The sequence below is a fragment of the Osmia lignaria genome, chromosome 15, assembly GCF_051020975.1.
Source record: "Osmia lignaria lignaria isolate PbOS001 chromosome 15, iyOsmLign1, whole genome shotgun sequence".
Lineage (NCBI taxonomy): Eukaryota > Metazoa > Arthropoda > Insecta > Hymenoptera > Megachilidae > Osmia > Osmia lignaria.
Genome location: NC_135046.1, coordinates 7,566,008 through 7,587,379, shown reverse-complemented (window position 1 = coordinate 7,587,379; position 21,372 = coordinate 7,566,008). Strand labels below are relative to the sequence as shown.

The window sequence follows — 21,372 nt, the reverse complement described above, 5'->3', positions numbered from 1 at the left end:
GAACTGGGTACAAGGCCTGCGTAAGGTCTGATGAAATTTACCGAACCGGTGGTCGGAGAACATTTTCAGCCGGTGTAGCGGGATACTTCTTGTCTTAGGGTAATGCAAAGGGATTTAAGGGGCATTTTTCACCCGACCAGTATTTCTTTTTTCTTTTTACTCGGTTGCTGCTAATTCACACCGCTTACGACGTGCCCCACCTTTTTCGCAGCTGCTTGTTAGATTGTTCCATCCCCCATCGCCGTTACTCCGTTCCAACCCCCGTCCTCGGTATGGCTGGGGGCGCACTTTGTTCCCTTCTAGCCTGGATGCAATTTTAATCTCGAATTCCAAGAAAATTACCTTGCCGTCAGAGCCGTTTAAGAGGCTACTAGGTGAGATTGCCCCTGCTACCTGTCAGCTGGCTTGACATATACTATATTATGCAGCGAGATCGGCTTCCCTTGAAACTATTTTCGTTTCGCCTAATTTCGCTTCCGTTATCGTTTATCGTACTACTGACTCGCGGCTGCGCCTAGACACTCCTTCCATTGGAAATCTATACAAGTTGCTTTCTATTCGTACGTCGCGCTCTTCTACACCGGAAGCAACAAATTAACGATTCAAGTATTAATAAACGTACCTGTTTGTATCCGCGACGAATACAGAGCCCAGTTGGTCGGCTCGATTCCAAGACAAACGAGGAAATCAATGACGTTGCAGCATTTAATAATAATAGTAACAATAACGACTTTATTGCCACATACATAAATAGATGGACATGGCCGATGTACAGCGTACAAGCTGGATCACAATCTGATCCTTTTACAATGAACTACACTCGCGCCTCCATTTTACCATAAAACACGCACCAAAATAAACGTTCCTCTAATCGGTGTACTCAGAACCGAGCGAACAGACATATGCAGCTAAACGCGACAAGGTTTACCATCTTGTTTCGCACACTTCTTCATCGCATCAACGCTTATCGTTCATTGCTTTGGTTCAAAGGAACTGCGAATCGTTGCCTACCGACTGGCCGCGCGTAATTTCGCGCAAAGAAACCCGGTAGCGTAGAAACGATTCAGTCTAAGTGAACAGGGAGAGACAGGAACGAGGTGATGATTCGATTGCCAGCCATTATTCGACCAATAATAATTGGACAGTTTCTCAATGATATACAAGATAATTCAGGCAATTAACTGGCTGTTTTGGAAGAACTCTAACACCCTGGATCACTTCTACTGCGTCCTTCAAAGAAACTGATATGTTCAGAGCTATCTCAGAGCACACGTTCTGTTTCTTGTTCGCATTCGGATCACGAAGAGATTGAAAAAAAAAAAAAAAAGAAAATGAACGCGGTTCCTCTAGAACACGAAAACACCAGCGAAAAGCAAAGGCCTTGGGCGATCTCGGGACTTTCGACTACTGTACACCGTCACCTGCATGGATTCTACTTTTGCAACACTTTCTTCGTCACCAGTTCATCGTTCGTTAGCGTTCTCACGTAGATACTAGTGTCTTTGATCTTGCTCGATCAGATTCTTCGAGGTTGAACGTTGCTTTACTCGAATGTCTGGTATTAGCAAATTGATTTGTCCGCTTGGCAGGTACCCTCGGATCTAGCGAGAAACAGTTTGCCGTTAGCACAGGCACATAACTGATAAATGGTCGTGTCCCTTTGATTCTGATGAGAAGATGTCCTGGAGGAGTGTTGTTGTTGTTGTTCTCTCGACGAGTGCCCTTGGCTCGGACTGGCTGTTTTAAGACCCTTCATGAACAAAGCCTTTGCGTCTAGCTTGATGGCACCGTGGACGCTTTGTAGCTTCAAATCAGTTAGACAGGAAGCTGATATTTCGTTGGCCCATGATTCGATCACCACTCGTTGAGGAGCGCTGATCTTCAAGGATCTGGTCGCTGACTCTAGTCTGCAACCGATAATTTTAACACGATTACATTGTCGGAGGATTAATTATTATGTATAAGAGAGCAAAGCAAAGAAATTCTACTGGGAAACGAAGATGCAGCTGGAAAGGAAGAAATAGGTCTAGAAGAGCTTTGTCCGTAATATCGTTCAACAAAATAATACGGAATTGAGTCGACTGCAACGTCAGACTCGCAATAATCGATTCTCCTCTCTAAGAAGTGGTAAAGCAGCGTCTTCGATCGTGCCTTTCTTCCGATACCTCCTCCCTTCAACCCCCTGTTCGCCGACCTATTGCTTGCAAGCTCCGCCAGCACGGCCGAGGATCCTCGGTATTTCATATCTGGCATAAATCCAATCCTATGAATATAATTTTCCGCGCGAGCAAAGTTTTATTGTAATCGTAAATCCGTCTGTAAATTGCCCGACACTATCAATAACCGCGGTACCGGTGCTCGATCCGTCTTTGATCGCTTCGTCCTCTTAGAAAATTCCCGACTTTCCGCCTCGTAATACACACCCTGTTGGAACGTTTCCTAGGATCGCGATGATTGCTACTTTCGCGGCCACTTCCGGGAAGTTTCAAGCCACCGACATTTCCCAGCCAAATAGCTCGATGATTTTATTTGAAATTTTAACGAAGAGCATGCTCGATCACGATTGTTTACAATTCGCGTTCAGAGTACTCTCGAATATCGAAAAATTATTAACTCGTGTTTAAACAATAAACGCAATTTTTGAAAAAATTAAAACTTTAAATATGTATCGTTTTCATTAAACGACAATAAGGAAATTGATAAAGTATAGAGGAAATATATAGTTGCGAGAAGTGGTTAATTAATCGTTACCACGGATTACACAATTCGTTTGATCGTAAGCTGGGACCGGTTTCGAATAGTGTTGTAGGCTTAACGCATTACCACGAGTTTAATCCCGTGTGAGTACCTGCTCGATTATTTATAGTCGACGAGCATCGAATACGTCTCGAATCGCTCAGTTATTTGTACACGTTTGCATCCACCACTGTATAGAGGATGATTATCGGGACGTTGGAGAAAGCCAATCGAAAATGTACCAGAGATTTGTTTAACTGGGTCAAATCCACGTTTAGAAAGGCACGGAATAAATGTAGAACAAAAACAACTACTGTCTGAGAGAAAAAAATATTCGTATATGGGTGACTGTGTCAAGTATTTACGTGAAGTAATTTAAATTAGAATGTCAAAAGTTGTAATTATATTTTAATTTAACCGGTCTAATTATTCTGAGCAAAAGCAGCATTCTCTTGATTAATCGTACAATAAGCAACAAAAGAGAAACAATTGTCTTTTTCTGATTACCTGAGGCCGCGACCCGATTCCCCTCTGACCAACGGTGTTTGAACGCTGCCCTGGAAAACGGCACCCCCGTCACCGGTTACCCTCAGCATTTCCGCCCCCACCACCACCTGCTCCCTGTCCGCCGAGAAGAGGATTCCTCCTCGAGGGTCGGTTATTCGAAACCCTCTCGACACACAGTCCACGCGATCTTCACCTGGAAATGGACAAAAGACACTCATCCACTACCATTCTCCCTTCAACGAGCGTTGTCAACGCGGCAGGAGGAAAAAAAAATGAAATTCTTCAATGAAACTCGTAGAAAAGGGAGAGGAGACGAAGAAGACCGGTGAATTGACGAGGATCAAGAATTGTGTTTTACCGATTGTTTGAGGGGGATAATGGACTAAGAGTGTCCCGACGGTAATAAACGAGCATTTTGTTCCTGTATTTATTGTACGTGCTTCGAATTGATGCGTTGCTTGCGTTTAAATTCACGCGCCAGACAACCGAGAATTAATTTGAATCGCCGAAGAGTTTCGATGTTCTCGTCGAAGATATTTAATAGAGATACGAAGCGTTCTAGCTTATCATCTTCTGCCTTATTTCTGTGCAATGCAGAAGCGATCAATTGTCGTTTGAAAGGTAGTAATTATACAAGACGATATGGCAGTTCAGAAGAATCTCTCTCGCGTCTTTCTCCGACAATTGAATAACTTTTATTCACGATCACGGAGCGTTTAGAATACTGATTGTCATCGACAACGATGTACCTTCAACTCCGTTGATTGTTGAACGATTTGTTTCATAGCCGTAAAAAAAAAAAGCCGATGCAACTGGAAGTGGAACGTTCCTGTCCATTAACAGAGACACATTTAACGGTGTGCGTTATCGAGGTTCGGTTTTGTTCTTTTGTTCCCTGCGAGGACACGAAACAAAATATCTGGTTCCATTACAGAAAAGGGGTGTTCGTTTACCTTGAAAGTTTTTCAAGCGAAAGGACTTTGAAGATAATGATCGTCGCGGTACAATTTTTTATCTTTATCGTGTAACACATTTCAGGAATTTGTTTTATCATTGGTTTCTTATCACTGCGTTGAAATTCAAATTCATTTTAGCGACTCTATACCGAGCATCCTAGTTAGAAGATTCAAACTGATCGACGGTATCGACCTTGTCTTATAATAGTAAGTCGGATTCGTGGCCGAAATTTCGGGTCAGATATAATAGGAATAGCATTCGCGCAATTATTGACAGGACAAGAATAAGACGGACGAGGTCATTCTACGTGGTGACGATCCATTATTTAAGCGTAATTGAAATGGGAAGTTTTAAAATATAGGAAATGGGCGAAATTGGTATTGATTTCAATATGTCAATTACTGCAAGGATGGAATAATTAAAACATGAAGATGGAAAGACCAATATGAATGCTGTTAAAATTACATTGGATAAAAAAGTTATAAATTAAGATTCTTAATAATTCATACTACTGTACGTCGTCTCAGACATGGCAGATATAAATTATCAAAGGTAAAGGGTACTTTCTTGCAGTGAAATTTCTTCCATTGAACTACAAGCTGAAACGATTGTCTTTTAAATGAAAGTATAAATGAAAGGCTGTTATTCTCACCAACTGTGAATCGCGCGAGTAGTCGGCCATCGTGCGACCTAGCAGAAGCAGTGAAGTTGCTCCAAGACTCGAGAACCAGATTCTTTCCTCGTCTGGATCTGAGGCTGGAGGCCACCAGGGCATCCAGAACGGCGGCTTGACCTCTGAGCTCGATCCCTCCGGGCACCACCTTCAGCGAGCCGATTCCCTCCTGAAAGGAGAGGAAATGACTGTCAGGAAATAAACGAGCCTCTTCGTCGCGGCTTTTCTGGGTCGACTCGGATGATCGTCGATGGAAAATAGAAGCCGTAGGCTCGCATTAAAATTCGCTCGCTGCGATTCTAACTAAGCTTCCGTTTCCCTTTTCTCATGCCCTGTTCCTCTCGTGTTCAACATTAGCAAGCGTCGATCTCGAGAAAGATCATAAAATATTTTATGATAATAAAAATTAAAAAAATATACAATCAACAGCTTCGACGTGTTAATTAACCTCTGAAACCGGGCGTCTCGATCATTCCCAGATTACACGGTGAAATGGGTATCGTCGAAAAAGCAGAAAAATTGCAAAAGGCGTTGTTTGATCTGACTTGGATCAGCTAGCGTGGATTTATTGGCGTCTGCCCAAGTATAATAAGTGGAAAGTACGGGGATGGACATCGGCGCGTGGCGATTGCTTCCAATCGAGTGGCTAATCATCGGAAACCAATGTAGGGAGTGTTCTATCAGGGCAAAGGGAGGATTTTTCGAAGCCGACGTTTCAACTCCGACCGATCTTCGTCTTCCCTTTCTTTTTTTCAACCGATCGTGAAGGGGATTGGGTACGATAAGTCGATGCTTGAAATGCAATTACCGCACGCTTATCGACGTTCGTCGAGAAACGAATCGATCATACAGGATGAACGAACGGTGAACAAGAGCCAGAAGGCGGCTCCGACGTTCTGGCTGCAATTAATGTAACGCGAAATTGAATTTCTCCTGAAAATTACGTTGCCTCGCGACCGGATAAAACCGTATACGAAAGAATATTCCCAAGTTTATGAGACGACTACGAACGGCAACCGCAATGTATGTATCTACTTTATGGCGGGTTTCTACTCGCGTCTTGCTCCCGTGGCAGTTTCTTCGCGCGAGCTTTCTCGTTCCGCTCGATACACTCGATGATACGGCTAGCTACCCTCCTCTTTCTAGCCGTGTACCCCATCGAAATAAAATTCTGCCTACGCTACTGTTCCGATATTATGCGGCAGATATTTCAAACGAGCAGACACGATGGTACGTACATATGTACAACTCGGCGCGCAACTCATCATCGCGTTTATTATTCAACCTTGTCTGAAATGGCAATGTCGGACGGTGGTAGGTATTTAATTTCGCGCTGTTGAACTGTACCCAGGAACTATATCAAAATATATCTCTTGCGTTGTAATTCATGAAAAAAAAAAGAAAAATTGTTGCTAAAGGCGTGCCATTCTACCGTGGAAATTTTAACACGGCTTAAAAACTGCCAAAACCATGCTGTATCAGAGAGGGGGTGCATCGTGAACCAGAATCCCATGGACAACACGTGACATGGTCAGTTCCAGATTTCCGAAATTATTATTTCCGTTAAATGGGAGAAAAATATTACTACACTTGCGTTCGTTTCATTGTTAAATATGTATCATAATCCACAAGGGGTTTCTGAAAATTTCACCAGCCGGTAAGGTCGGTTTTAAACTTCATTTCAAGCGACCATTATTTTCTACGAGCTTGTTTCGTCTGCCAGCTAATTCTTGGTTCCTTTCTTCAAAAAATTCCTCTCGCGTCCAGCGAAATAACACGCCTCTAATTTTCGTGGTTAATTTCAAACCACCTGTCTACCTGCTCGTTTCTTCCAACGAGTTTTCCTTCTAATCAAAAGAAGCACCATCGGTTACAAGAACGAATAAATACGTTTTCACGAGTTTCATCGACAAATCCTTCGTTCGCTTCCAATAACTCGACAGAGAACAAAGTTCTCTCTGTAATCTACTTACTTTCCATTCCTCTTTCTTCTTCGCTTCCACGTTAACGCGCTACGAAACAAATAATCGATAACACACCCTCGACAATCTAATAACATCCCCCTCAGCAACTTTCAATCTTCCGTTTGCTGGGATCTCGAATGAATTTTTAACCACGTGATAAATTAAAACAATCACGGTAGCCATTATCAGAGGAAAAAGGAACAGGTTCCTTGTTAGTTTCTTGTTAGCCATTTCAATTTTCACCCTCGGTTAACTTTTCTTGGTCGTTGAGTTCACTGATATGGTCGAAGATCTTCGTACAAAGTTAACGAACGTTTTAGTTATTCATTAAACTTCAGAAAAATGGTACACCGAATATATGTATAGTTATTAGGAAAAAAGATTCAATTTGTAGCGGTAGAATCGCAATTTGCTAAACGATCAAAAGGATAAAAATGCTTTAGAGAGTATAGCTTGTTACTCGAGTGAACAAAGTTAAATTCCCACAACCGGAAGCGGTTACGTTGGCCCGGACGCGCATCGCTGCGGCTCTTTTCCTTGCGCCACTCGATTAGCCAAATCGTTCGGAAAACGATACGATCTCTTTTGCTCTGTACTTAACCGTAACCGTAAACCCCAATGGCGTCGAGAGGGTCATAGCAGTGGCTTCTTTTTAGAATCGTCGTACGAAAGGGATAGCGAACGTACCGCTATACGACGGTAAGCTAAAAGGACAGATGTCGTTGAACTTTTCACTGCCTATACATAGCTTCTATGATAAAGTTTCGATTGAGGATTGGCCATTTCAAGCGAGTTCCAGGCTATTGTTCTTAGCAAAGAAAAGATGGTCAGCCTATTCGTTGATTTCCAGAACTTTTATTTTATTTGGACAATTTTCAAGGTAATGCTCAAATTCGGGACAAATTGCTGTGAGTTATTTTATAGAAAAACTATGCAAAAAATGAAGTTGCTGTTTCTGTGGTCGACGATGCGTGCTAGTCGCTTTTAATCAGACGCATCGGTCGGAACGGACAGAGGATATAAAACAAGTGGAGCGCGAACGACGGTCGAGGAAACAGCGAAACAACGATCCGGTCGATTGGATTCGATTCAACGTGTCGAGAATCGAAGCTAATTTCGTTCGACAATGGACTAAAGTTCGCGAGCGAACTGATCGCGAGTCCATAGATTAATTTTCGTAACTGCGATTATTGGGTCCTGTTCAATTGCTTCCTTGCCATTTCCGTGAATCTGAATAGGTAGATCAGAAATAGGCCAGCCACGAAATATTCCAATTCTATTTTATTTCAAATTTCAAACAAGTGATAATTTCATAACTGTCGTAAGAATTTAATGAGCCAATTTATGCGTAACTGATGTTGATACGCTTCTCATGGCGAGTAGGGTGAACATCGTCACCAACGATTCACGAGGTGATATTTCATCCCATCTACTCGAGATTCTTAGGAGTCCCCATTGGGCGAGCAAAGTGCTCACAAGGAAAATTGGGTGAGGGGCGTAATGAAATCCAAATAACACCCCGTGCAGGCGTATATCATCGTAACGACGCCTACGGACCGTGCTGCTCGCCGACCATAAATTAATGCAAAGCGTGTTATTTATAGCTTTCGAACAACGTTTCACACGGCCAGGCTAATTTAGCACACATTGTTTGTTTCTTTCTTGATGATCGATCGAAATATGCTCGATGGAAATTCTATCGAAGCGAGTTTATATTGTTACCACTTATCTATGCACGCTCGTGAGAAAATAGGTCAGTGGTTGGATCCTTCTACTAGCCCGGTACATTACAAACTGAAGTTGCTAAAGTAGGATGAGTTTCGCAATTGCGAAAATTTTGTGCTGTTTTCTGGAGTATTCCCAGAGAAATTACTGGGGAAGGTAGATAGTTTCACACCGGAAAACGTGGACTCTATTTCAAGGAACTTAACTAGCTCTATTGGTCTTTGCCATCTGGCTAGGGACCGTCTTGTACAGTAAGTGTATTTTACGATTGTTTTTCAACGCAAAGTTCAACATAACAAGGTATGTTTCCTGTTTTTGTTTTTTTTAATAATAAATTCCTTTAATATTTTTCACCATCCTTTTACTGCAACAATAGAGCCGTTTTTACGACTTGCTCCTCGAACCGAGACGTCTCCACTGAAAATCGGTAAATTTGTAAACGTTATTAATTAAAATCCGGTGTATACATTAAAGCTTGATAAATTCGTCTTGGAAAGAATTATCATATAATCTGAAAAAAATATATATATAGTTCCATTTAATGGAATTAATTTAACTTGGCCATTATATCTCTTAAACTAACAATGCAAACATTTTTTTTATTTCGACCAAAACATAGTTACGGGATAACGGCTCCGTCGCACTTCAGCCGGGATAAAGTATCAGATTCATTCTCTATTTACCAAATGAAGTATCATCTAGCTCGTCTACATTCTAGGGTCGTTTGTTCGATATATAAATATCGAGTATTAGCCAGTAGTGGTATCGAGAGAGGAGACCTCGAAGGGAGGTGGAAAAGCGAACGCGTTTTGAGTACAGGAGGTGCAAGCAAACCCTCGAGAGGAAGGCTCTCGTTCGTAGAACACGCGCTCGTAAACCGCACTAGTAATTATACATATGCAGCCGGTACGTACACCACGTTAATGCACCTCACGTAATTATCCGGAGCTGGACAGGAGTCGCCTAACTTTTGCCACGAGTAATCCGACTCGTAGCCCTGTCAACCCCTCCCGTCCAACGGGACCACCCCTGCGACTCTCTGCCACCGCGACGACATTGCAATTTCGTGTTGTTTTACGTCGCGTACGGCGCAAGGATTAAATCGCGGAGTGTACCGATGGCAGACGGTACCGGTATCCGGGATTTAGTAACGTCCGGTATGATTTCGTGGTTGGAACACGGCAATATCTGCTCCCCGGTGGCGTCTGCTGCTCAAGCGACCGGGATTAATTCGCTTCCCTTCGCAAGCAAAAAAGAAACGACGTCCGGTTCATGATCTTCTGATATTAAACAATGATAACTACCTATATTATATTAAATTCGTTAAATTTAAAGGAAAAATAAAGCCCCACTTTTGTTCGGGATTCAAACGAATCTCTGTTTTCTATCCACCATCGCGATTAATAGTCGAATCAATTTTCCGCGGGCGAACGGATCGAAACGATGCAATTATCATTACCATTGGCGGGAAATGAATTATTAATCTATTGATAAACCAATCGCGATGTTCATTGTTTGAAACGCGGGTAGGTATCGGCACCCCCGTACTCTCTATTCGCATTTCAATTCTCCACTCGTGATGCGCCCTATGTGTCTGTGTGTATCCTCTGTGTGTATTCGTGGAAGAATAGAAGCTGAAAGATAGCCTGAAGAAAGGGTCGTGCTCTATAATGAACGGCCCTTGCAGATCATTTTCTTAAGATAACGAGGCGGACTGTAACCGATACGAAGCTGCCTTGTCTTCGACGTTTTTCATCCTTATTTATAACGTTACATACACGTACGTGTCTATTATACGTGTATTTGTGCGATCTAAATGAAAGTATATAATATCTCATCTATATACGTTATAAATATAGACATATAAACGTATACAATTTTACTGTAACGGGAACAATTCTTTATATAATTTACAAAGAAGATGCTAGGAGACGGGACACCCTAAGGGCATCATTAATGCCGGTACAGTCTCGGTCCTGGCATCCTCCTTTTATAATGCTCCAGCCTTTTCCAGGTGTCTCGTTCTCCCTTCGTCTCGACCTCTTCGGTTTCCGTCACCGGCCTTGCCACTTTCTTCTTCTCCTCGCTATAATCATTTATTGTATTCTTCGCTCTCTAATTAATCTCTGCCTCGAAGGTACCTATCCGCGGCCGCGACCAGACAGAGAATCTTCTCTTTCGGCGACCGGGTTACCTCCTCCGAACGCGACCCTTCTTCTCTTCTTTTTCTTTCTCTCTCTCTCTTCGGGGGATTAAAAATGAGCGAATGAAAAAAAAAGAAAAGAAAATGCTGGAAAGTAGAAAGGTAGATTTTAAACGAGCGGCAAACGAGACGATGCGAAAAAGCAGGGGAATAGCTCGTCGATGAAACGATGCAGCGCGAGACGTACGGTATCCAAACTTTGTTTCGACACCGTGTTGTTTATAATTTTTAATAACCCGACTTCTCTAGCTTTTCAACGAGCTCGTACGTGCTTCGCTCTCGCCGGTTGCTTTATTTCGGACCAGCCAATAAATTTCTACGCTTGATGCGCTTCATAATGCCGCCTCGCTGATTTAGTACTCTCGTAACGCCGATACTAATAGGTTTCACGGTTAAAAGTCTACCTTCCTTTATTGCTGGAACATCGATGCTCCATGACAACACCAAACATTCAGCTTCTTTCAATAGATAGCGCATCAAAGAATTTGGGATTTGAAGGTTAATCAAATTCTAAAAATGACCCTTAAATTCGTCTCAGACTACAGAAGATGTTCCTTTTGAAAGAGTTATATGTAGAACAGTTTCCTTTTAGAAACGTGGTTAAAAAGTTGTCAAGAGTCGCGAAATGTTATCGTGAACAGGTTGAACCTACGAAAGGAACTCGTGCAGGGTTCCAGCTAAAATCCCTGGGAACGATAAACTCGTCTGTCCGTTGTTCGACCCCGTTCCAGCGGCCAACAACTATGGCACCGGTGTACGCTCAAAATTCATGGCGCCGTGCCCGGTATATTGCACTTGCACTTGCTAGCCGCCCGCTATAATAGATATCCTTTAATACTAACACACCGCTTATATGTAATGTATACAGGGTTGGCCAGCAATTTCTCACGCATTTATTGCCCGGTACAACAACTTTTCCGATGAATCAATATCGATCCCCAATGTCCGATGACCTTTGCTCGACAAGTTGCTCCCTATTCACCTGAGATCCATTGTGCGAACTGTGATATAGCTATTATTGTATAGATCAGAAGGATAGATTGGCTTTCATTTAGGATCTATTAATTACGTCATCGGTCCAACGATCTAGTGTGTCTGTACTCTAGACCCAAGGATATAGTCAGGGTAGAAAATGTATGGACTTTTTAAATACATGTATCAACGCTTTGACCACATTATATTTAATTCAGTTAGAAGAAAACTCGCGAGAAATTTGATATTGCAAATGATCCCTCTCTCTGGTAGCGAGTGATATTGACCACTTGAAATGGGCAGCGAATTTTTTTGTAAATCCTCGTTTGGACAGCGATCCCCCCAAACAATGGCTGTTATTTCATTGATTAAATCGATTGACAACAGCGAGAAGGGTGGGACGCGTAAAAGCGGCTCCGACTTTATTGCACGCACCGAATAGAATTTCGCTCGGCGACCTGCCGTGTAACGCTCATATTTCTCCACGCGAACGCGTACAAATTTTCATCATTTATTTAACCCGCGGAAACTGTTTCCGAATTTTTATCGACACCCAACCCTTCCTGCCTGCTATTAACTCCACCCTCCCGATACCCATCCTCTCCGTCCCGTATCGATTCGCCACCTGGCCACGCGACGTATAATTGGATAGACGATGAAAAAATGTGGGAGAAAAAAAAAATTTGCTACCCCGTACTATGGTTACGTCGAAATTCTCTTGACAGTTGGCGGATAGTGACTTGCTGAAATTCCGAATTCTATCTGTACAAGTTGATTGATCCGACTGATTCGCGAACATTCGTAGAACGGGAAACCAAATTCTATACCTACATCCTGACAAACTGTGGTTTTTTCGGTACGTCCAATCGATCGATTTGATCGAGGATTTGTATCTATCTTTCTGTCAATTGTTCGAAGTTAATACTGTAGTATACAATAGATTTGAAACATCTCGGCGTCGTTGGTAATCGACAGCCAACGTGTTAATTGAATAATTGAAGGAAAAGTAGTAAGACGAAAAGAGAGGAGCCTCACCTTGACACTCGAAGCTAATGTGTCGATAGTATTCCCGGTCGCAATATATAAAGGAACGTATATAGATGAATTCTCTATGGATACCAGGGTTATAGGGGTCGGTTCTCGGAGCGATATTAGGTAGGTGGGGAATCTGTTCGGTACGGCCTGTATACGTAAGCCGTTAGTGCCAATATAGTATCTGTATACGGTGCCGTCCGACATAACGTTTCAGGTTATATTATATATTGTTCGTAATCGAAGATCTCGTAAGACCTTTCGATCTGTCGAAGATATTGGAAACGCTGCTAGTTATGAATTTCGTTCTTACCGAACGAATTTTACGACAGAATTCGCGCAGTAAATTCTGTTTCTCGAGTATCGCGAAGATCCGCGATGCAAAGAAACAAAATTTTATGATTTGTGGGATGAGCGGGAAATAGGAGATAAAGATAAGGCATCGATAAAATTTAACTACCGAATTATTTAGTTATCGGAAGGAAAAATAACTTATAAAGTGGATAAAATGTTATTAGTATCTCTGTTAATCTCTGAATCTTCTCATTTATTATTCATGCGGTGCCTCCAACCACTCAAAAATTATTATTTTCATTTATTCAACAAACTGACCGTTTTTTAAGATATTAATTTTGTTTGAAAGCCCGACGCTGTTGTGTAATTAAAAACATTACTTATACAAATGACAACAGCCCACGTAACGTTGCATAAAAAAGGGTGATATTCTTGTTAATTAAAAATATTCGTTGTCGAGATACAAACAACTCGACACAGATACAAACACAAATATCATTCATATATTTATGCTTGTTACTTTACAATGGCTAGTAATATGGATTATTAAAGATATCAAGGATTCATTTCTCAATCTAATAATTCACTTTATTATTTTGAATTACCTACTGAGATAATTATAATACGAATTTCAGTGATCTATTCGTATCATTATGTAATTGATAATTATCCTCTATTCAAGTAACCAACGCCAGTATCACGAACAATTGATATCCAACCACAAATTATCAATCAAATTGATCAATCAATCGATCTGCCGATTACATTAATATTCCGTTTCAAATGGTCTCCAAAATTCTTCGACTCGGAATAATTAATTGAAATACAAGTTTGCGAGCACGAAAAACGAGTTCACGTGGTAGGAAAGTTCTTAAGCGAAAGAAACGATCTAATTTCTGGAAGACGTTGTTCCTTTAGCAAAAGGATCGAGCGAAGCTGCTGGGTTTTCGTGATACCACGTTAAAGAGGGTTTCGCGAACGCGGAGGTCGGCACTCTCACATCAAATATGAATAGGTGGAAAAGAATGGTGGATAAAGGATGGATGCATAGAGGAAGGGGAGAGACACGGAGGGCATAAAATATTTCCTAGCTCGCGAGTGCATCGCGTTTTCGCTCGGATAGGAATTTCTGGTTGGATATCAGCCGTGCGTCTCGAGAAATTCCAGATCTATACGCTCGATCCTTGCTTGCTTTCAGCTACCGAGGCGATTTTTATAAACTACGGGACTTCATTTCATGCTCGATGATTGATTTCGCTGCTTCGCAACATTACTCGATGTACCTTCGAGTAATTACACTTCAAAAGATTGATTTTTAAATAAAGCATTAATAAAAATCGTCCCATCCAACGATTTTCCGTTTCTGTTTACCGTATAACACTATTTTTTTTTTTTTTTTTTTTGGAACACGGTTTTGTTGCAGCGCGAAATAAACGGTGATCGATCGCGTAGCGTCCGATATGGGTTTCTGGAGACAGATTAATTCACGCCCAAATCAAATTTGTCTATTTAAAGCCATGAAACAATACTAGTGCCATACGGTTCGTTTCATTCCATATCGATTCGTTGGATTTCAATTTTAAGAGGCAGCTGTCTTCTACATTTCGCATCGATCCATTATAGAAACCAGATGAAGAAGATTAATCATTCAACTCTAATTTAAACTGATTACGTGTATCATTCAGAAATATCAGTTTATGATATTAACAAGTATATCTCGTTAGAAGTATGACACAAATGCGATATCACAATACAAAAGCAAAAGTGGAATCTTCATTTTTGGCCTCATTAAAAAGGAATACATTTCCTTTACGATTTTTCTCTCCACAATGACGCTGATCCCGGACATCCGCTTTATTTACGACTCGCGAACAGGAAAACGACACACATTACTCACGTGTCGCGTCAAGGAGGGATTGTTCGAGGAGCAGTGACAGCAAAGCAAAGAATACGGTTGGAAAAAAGAAGAGAAAGAAGAGGAACGAAGCGAAAACGTGTGGGAAACTGGCGAGATACCGAGCTCGGGATGGCCTGCGAGAAGAACGACGAACGACGAAGGAGAAAGAAGCGACGGAGGCTTACATTTCCCACGGGGTATCCTTGCTTGCTCGCAGACTCCTTACTTACGGATTGATACTCAATTTCCAGCGAGTTTAGCCCCTATCGGGGGATCGTTGCGCCTGATCGCAGCAGCTCCTTTCGATTTCAAATAAATTCGATAATGGTGGATATAGACGGGTAAGATGCTGTTCGAGTGTGATATAGAAAAAGATTTCTCCATCGTCTTTACCTTAATCGACAGAGTTAAGGTGCTGTTGGTAGCTCGTCTGGCTTCCCGATGGATTCCGTTCAATCTGGAATCGATGATTTTACAAGAGAATCAACGTCGTTAACAAAATTCTCTTAGAAATTGAATTTGAATTTTCATATCAATTCTCCTCGAACTTTGATTTCTCTCTTCCATTTTGTTACTAAACTCCATTCTCCTTTATAAATTCTATTTTCTGCTTTATATTCAGTTCAACTTTTGCCCATCACCAAGGTTATGCTGGTATCTTATGGAGAAGTAAGATAGTAACCATATCAGTGGTCGCAATGGTTTTCGTGAGAAGATTTTCCAAAAGGATACGTCTTGCTTTATTCTACACTCTTCGCTCCTATTCTAGCTTAAAATTTCAACATTCTTCTGTTTTTATGTTAAAAGTGCCACTCAAAGACAATGTTTCGCGGTACGTACTCGCGCAGTGTCATATATCAAAACTTAGAGCAGTAATAGTGACGCTGTTTTCAATAATTTGGTCAAAATAAAACCTTGCACGAGAGACCCGGTAACGAAGTTTATCGTTTCACATTAAAACTCGTTCGTTGATCAAGCATCCCCTCTGTTCCGCATAAACGTTAGCAGCGTTAATTACACAACCGTCGAATTACGCTCGCGACATTCGCACGCGGTCGCGATAAATCCGCGGCGGTCGGGGCCGAAAGGTAACGCGGTCCCCTCTCTCTCTCCGGACGATATTACTCAACGCCATTAAATATCGCGTTTTGCGCGGCCGGATTTCGGCAATAACGATAATGAAACAACGAGCACCGGTGGGCCGGTGGCTTTTTCTAACGACCAGCCTCGTTTCGGCGAGCTTGTTATCAGGCCTGCCACCCCGTAACGAACCCTCCGCGCCCTTCTTTTCTAGCATCGGGCCAGGCTTGGTTAATTATAAACCAGCCACCTTGCTCGAAGAAGCGCGAACGACGATTCTCTACCCCGGTGTAACGATGTTCCTCTAATTACAACGAATTATATTAAACAGCTTGCCAACACGCCCTATCGCTCCCGCCCCTTCCTGTTTCTCCTCGCTTCTCGTTTCCGTTCGCGGACCTAGCAACTTCAATCTTATCTTCCAGCAAACGAACGGGGCTCTGTTGTTGCCGCGAGAACTATTATAATTTCCAGCCGCTTGACAAGAGGTGATTTTAATGAGCGTTCAAGTTATGACGCTGGCTCGAAGTTCAAGCATTCGGTAATCGGAAACGATTTGGGTAACTGTGACAAGGTTTCTATCGGTAGATTCGATTAATATCCGCATACACTCGGGTGCAACTTAGGCGAATTATAGAATGTGTCTCCTTCCGTTTGCCTTCGGAATTGGTAAGGTGAATAGACTTTCCCTTAATTAAGAGAAGTCTAGATACTGCAAAATGCGAAAAATAATAATAGGAAGAATGAAATAAATGATAGAAATGAAGACAAACGTTTCGAACGACAAGCGCCAGTAGAATAAACTATAACTGGTCAGACACCGGATATGTTCAGGGCTTCACCCCTTTATTTAAGGAAGTTAAACGTATGGTAATTGTATTCGGTAATGAAATAAATATTATATAGACCAATTGTAATCCGAATACGGGTTTCCATGTCTATATTAATGCGGGTATGATATCTTATAAATGCAACAAGCGAACGTAACAAACGTGGCTTGGGATATTTGCATCGACTAGCAAGCGGAAATCACGGGGCGGAGAACACGAAACGATCTTACGTGGAGGATCGGGCTTCATTACCGAACAAAAGCTGCTCAGCCACGGATTTTCAGTTATGACGGTTTGCCAGCCGGTTTGCATATCCAAAGCGCGTTGCACTCGGGAGCCTCGCAGCCGAGTACGCGCATCTCTACGTCTCTCTGTTTCTGCTTACCGGATATCAAAGTCAGCGATCGTGGCAGCATCGCGCCAGCAGGAAATAACGCGAATGGACGCGCGGTACAGCGACGTCGTGCTCGAAAAGCAGCTACGGCTAACTGCAAAGGTCCGGGAAAATGACCGTGGGTGTGTTTTACAAAGAACCACGGCTCGCAATTTCGGAAATAATTTTCGCCGTGGAAAAAAACGCTGCTTTCGTTGAGGGGGAAGGAGTTGAATATTAATTCTTTTCTCTACAGAAAGGAGTGTGCTATACATTGAAATTTCTATACCATAATGATGCGTGTGCATGGTATATGATTTTGGTTGGTGTACGTTATAGAAAGAAATAATTAAACGGTATCTCGGGTACTTTGAAATTTTTCACGTTTCAGAATAAATTATAGAATACTTACGGAACTAAATCCCATGACTTTGAGCAGCCACACTGTGAGAGCCAGGTTCAGGATCACGATGATCATTAAAGTCAGCACCAACGAGTAGAGACACCTCTTTCTCCAGCCGTACACGCCTAACCTCAGCCCTTCCTTGCAGGACGCGGTACCGGAAGTGCGGTCCTCGAGAAGGGGAGGTGTCCTTCTCGAGGATGGTCCCGCGGATTGTCTAACCACGTTCCGGCCACCGGTCGACGTGCACGGCTCGTCTGCCCAGCCTGTTTGCCCTCGAGACATCCTGAAATCAGACATCGATTTCCTTTTATTAAATTCATGCATCATTTGCGAATTCTTCTAATTTTCCTTTTTTCATTTTACACGCGTTGCATAAATTTTCCGCCAGCTACGAGTTTTCTTTGACTACTTCCTTGACAGCGACAAACGAGAGCTGGAACTTTTAAGCGTCGACGCATGCACGCGCGCGAAACTAACTGCAAAAATGCAATTGTTCCAGCTATTAATAAGGCGGTAATTACCGTGCTATTTCTTCCACTCCGATGATTTATCAACGATTTATGCTACGCTCTCTCAGACCGGCTGTTGAAAATTGGTCAACGACTAGAAACAAGGGAGCCAAGATCTTCAGCCTGCAGCTCTTGAAACGCGAGCCGTTCCTTCATACGTGCCCGGCGTTCCAAGATCCGCCTACCTCGTGCTACTCCATTTCCTTCAACGTGGAGCGGATTTTTTATCAAGTGAAAACGCCGGTCCGCTCGAGATCAGATTTTGTTCATGGAGCTGAATAAAGCTCGATCGTACGGCGCGCGGGAAGAAAGGCTGAATCCGAAATTAGCGTGGCAAATAGGGGACGATAAAATTCACCGTATAAAATGTTGAATGAAAAAGAGAGGGAGGCGAGGCCGAGGATTATCAAATGGCAGATAATTAGCGGTGGTAGACGAGCGCGTGCATGAAAAATGAACGAACAGAAAGGGGTCGATTAAAAGGAGCGACGAAGGCTGAGGAACGAGAAAAAAATAGATGAGGAAGAACCTGAGTAGACTTATGTAAATCTGACCGCAAAATAACGGATGTAACTTTCCTCCGTAATCTCTCGCTGCTCCGAATTGAACGAATCGCCTTTTACTTGCATTTTTTTTTTCCAATCTACTTCCTACCAGGGATCGTAACTCAAATTCAAAAAAGTTACGGTTCTTTAGAAATCCAACAAACTCATCTACCCTGATGGCAAATGTTCTGTAACGCCATAGATAGGCCAGAAGGTTAGAGTACCAAAAACTGTAGTAATAATATAAAATTTCAAAGCGAGAGGGAATGCAACTGCGGGGAAAGGAAAAACACCGAGGAGGAAGGAGAGAAGCTAGGGCTAAAATATTCAATGCTACCCCTCTGCCTTCTTGCTTATAATTATACCTCTCGCGAATATAAAGAGCTCGGTCGCTCGAAATTAAAAGCTCCGAAGATAAGCCCCCGCGAGGAAAGAGACTCGCCAGCTTGCTTTTCAGGGCTAGAAAGTGCACGATTTTCAACAAGAGAACAGACGAACACAGAAGAGTTAGAGAGGAACTGCAGAAAGTTAGCGATTATAGAAACACTGCCGCAGATGTACCCTTCGTCGCAGATTGCGTTTAACGATGCTCTTTAATCATCATTTTCAATAATCATCTCCGGTGTCCAAACAGACCTTGACAGCCTAATTACTAAGGATTCGTGTTCTTCAACAAATTGCAGTGTAACGAAAAGTTAGTTTCAAACGAAAGAGAGGAAAATTCTAAAATATTAAGATAGTAACGCATCAATTATGAGTCACTGCAGTTAAGGGTGGAAATATTTGTGGGATTATAAATAACGCGGAGGATATGTTAAACGAGCTCTGAAAGTTTCAATGTAACGCGAAGTCACCACAATAATTTCACAGTTTTGAGCTCAAAGAGCATTGCAAGTCGTGAAATTATCACTGTACTAACGTATGACCGTGTTGCATGCTCTTTTTTCCGTCGTCCGGCGTCGCATCCCTTGGTCCACCTGCAGCGCAACTTCCGTGACAAATAGCGCTTTGTTTAAAACGAATCAAACGAAATGCTGAGCTGCTTACCAGCACGGAACACCGTGGAATTATGTGTGTGTTCAGGGGAGAGACACGCGAAAGCCCGGGACGAGATAAATTTTCGAGCAATGGAGAAGATGAAAATATTTCAGAAATGAAAACATACTGATTTATGATATCTTTATTTTATAAGAAAGGAGTGTTATCATTTTTGATTTCACAGGAAGATTACGCAATGCCTATGCCTGAAATATTCCAATAAAAGGGGTGAGAATTTTTTCCATGGGATGCGAATGACAGGTGTCCAGGACACTACAGTGTTTTTTAGTGTTTCGATTTCAATTTAAGCGAAACGTGTCACAGTGAATTTAACGAAACAAAAAACGATTCTACGATAAAAATGAAAGGAAGATGCTAAAGTACTAAAAGATTAAAATTACTTTCACAAAATTACCATGCAGTCGTTTTAAAAAAGAACTGATTAAAGTCGTATCGTCGTAACGGGTAATTTAAGCGAGCATCGTAATGCAATCAATTCAGCAAGCGTCAAGGGGAACAAGGGTAGGGGGATGTTCATGTTTGAAACACGCATGCGGGTTAAACGAAGAAGTGGAGCGATTAATTGGTTCCCCAGGGAATTTCGTTTCGACGTGATTATCCTGTGTAAAGTCCGGTTTAATGTAATTCCTAGATCCTTATGAGAGGACTTCCAGGTTCGTTAAACGAGGCTTTGGAAAAGTTAGCTACACTTCTTTTTCTCGTTTACAGAAAAACCTTTCAACTTCCTAAAAATTTTGCTAAACTCCCTAGTTATACGAAATAATTACGAAACAGGCGTTTCAATTTACTTCAGAAAGGAGCAACGTGACACGCAGGGACGTATTATGGAAACACAAGCATGAGTTTTCCGACGTGAACGCGTTAACTAGAAAGCGAATCGTGGATTGAAAGGGTCCAGGGTAGGTGGCTCAAGAACATACAGGTTAATTATTTTCCTGACGGCGTTGTTGTTGAAAAGCTGGGAGCTTATCGGGCGGTTAGTCGAAAACCGCAGGAGTGTGGCGTCTTTGCAGGGACGAAAGGGTGTGAACGGGATGATTTGGAACGTTAGTTAGAAACGGTTGGTAACATCGATGAGGTTCTTATTCGGTAGTGGTGGTGCACGGCATCTGGGTGGCTCCGGTTCGCGGTGGGTGCGCCATTGCCACAAGCCAAACATAGTTTAACTGAAATTGCCGTTAATAGACTCGTTCGTCATAGTATCGAAAAGCAAGCGGCTTGGCTACCAGCCCTTTTTACATCTCCTCTATTCCATTCGTTCTCTTTCACCTTCTTTCTTTTCAGATATTCTTCCCCCAATGCAGGACAGCGCGGAAATTGTCGAGCAATTTCCATGAAAAATGCCAGACGTTTACAGTACGACCGTCCTCGTCTCGTTTGCCACGGAAATTACGCTTACCCTTCTCGGGTTAGTTCACCCCTCTTCGACGTTTTCAATTTCACCGCATCGGCCACTTTATTGAAATAAAATTGCGCCAGTTGATATTCGACAATGTTGTGCTTGTCTTCCTCCAAAGTGGATTATCGTTGTCGAGCAATTACGAAGGATCCTGTCAGATTCGCGTGTCCCGTAATAATTCTTTTCGTCCTCCTCGAGGATTTCTGTTCCC

At 42.3% G+C, this 21,372-nt stretch overlaps 1 protein-coding gene across 4 annotated transcripts in view; it reads right to left on the bottom strand.

Annotated features, from left to right (window-relative positions):
* Nucleotides 1-736: 736 nt before the first annotated feature.
* Scgdelta (sarcoglycan delta) overlaps nt 737-21,372 on the bottom strand; it is a 159,207-nt gene continuing 138,571 nt past the window's right edge. For all 4 annotated transcript variants that reach the window (XM_034315073.2, XM_034315074.2, XM_034315076.2 and 1 more), the window contains 4 exons: nt 17,656-17,932; nt 4,853-5,042; nt 3,244-3,436; nt 737-1,907 (listed from right to left, as the gene is read on the bottom strand). In XM_034315073.2, coding sequence (XP_034170964.2) covers nt 1,562-1,907; nt 3,244-3,436; nt 4,853-5,042; nt 17,656-17,932 — 1,006 coding nt within the window. In that variant the 3' untranslated portion in view covers nt 737-1,561. The remainder of the gene's footprint in view (nt 1,908-3,243; nt 3,437-4,852; nt 5,043-17,655; nt 17,933-21,372) is intronic.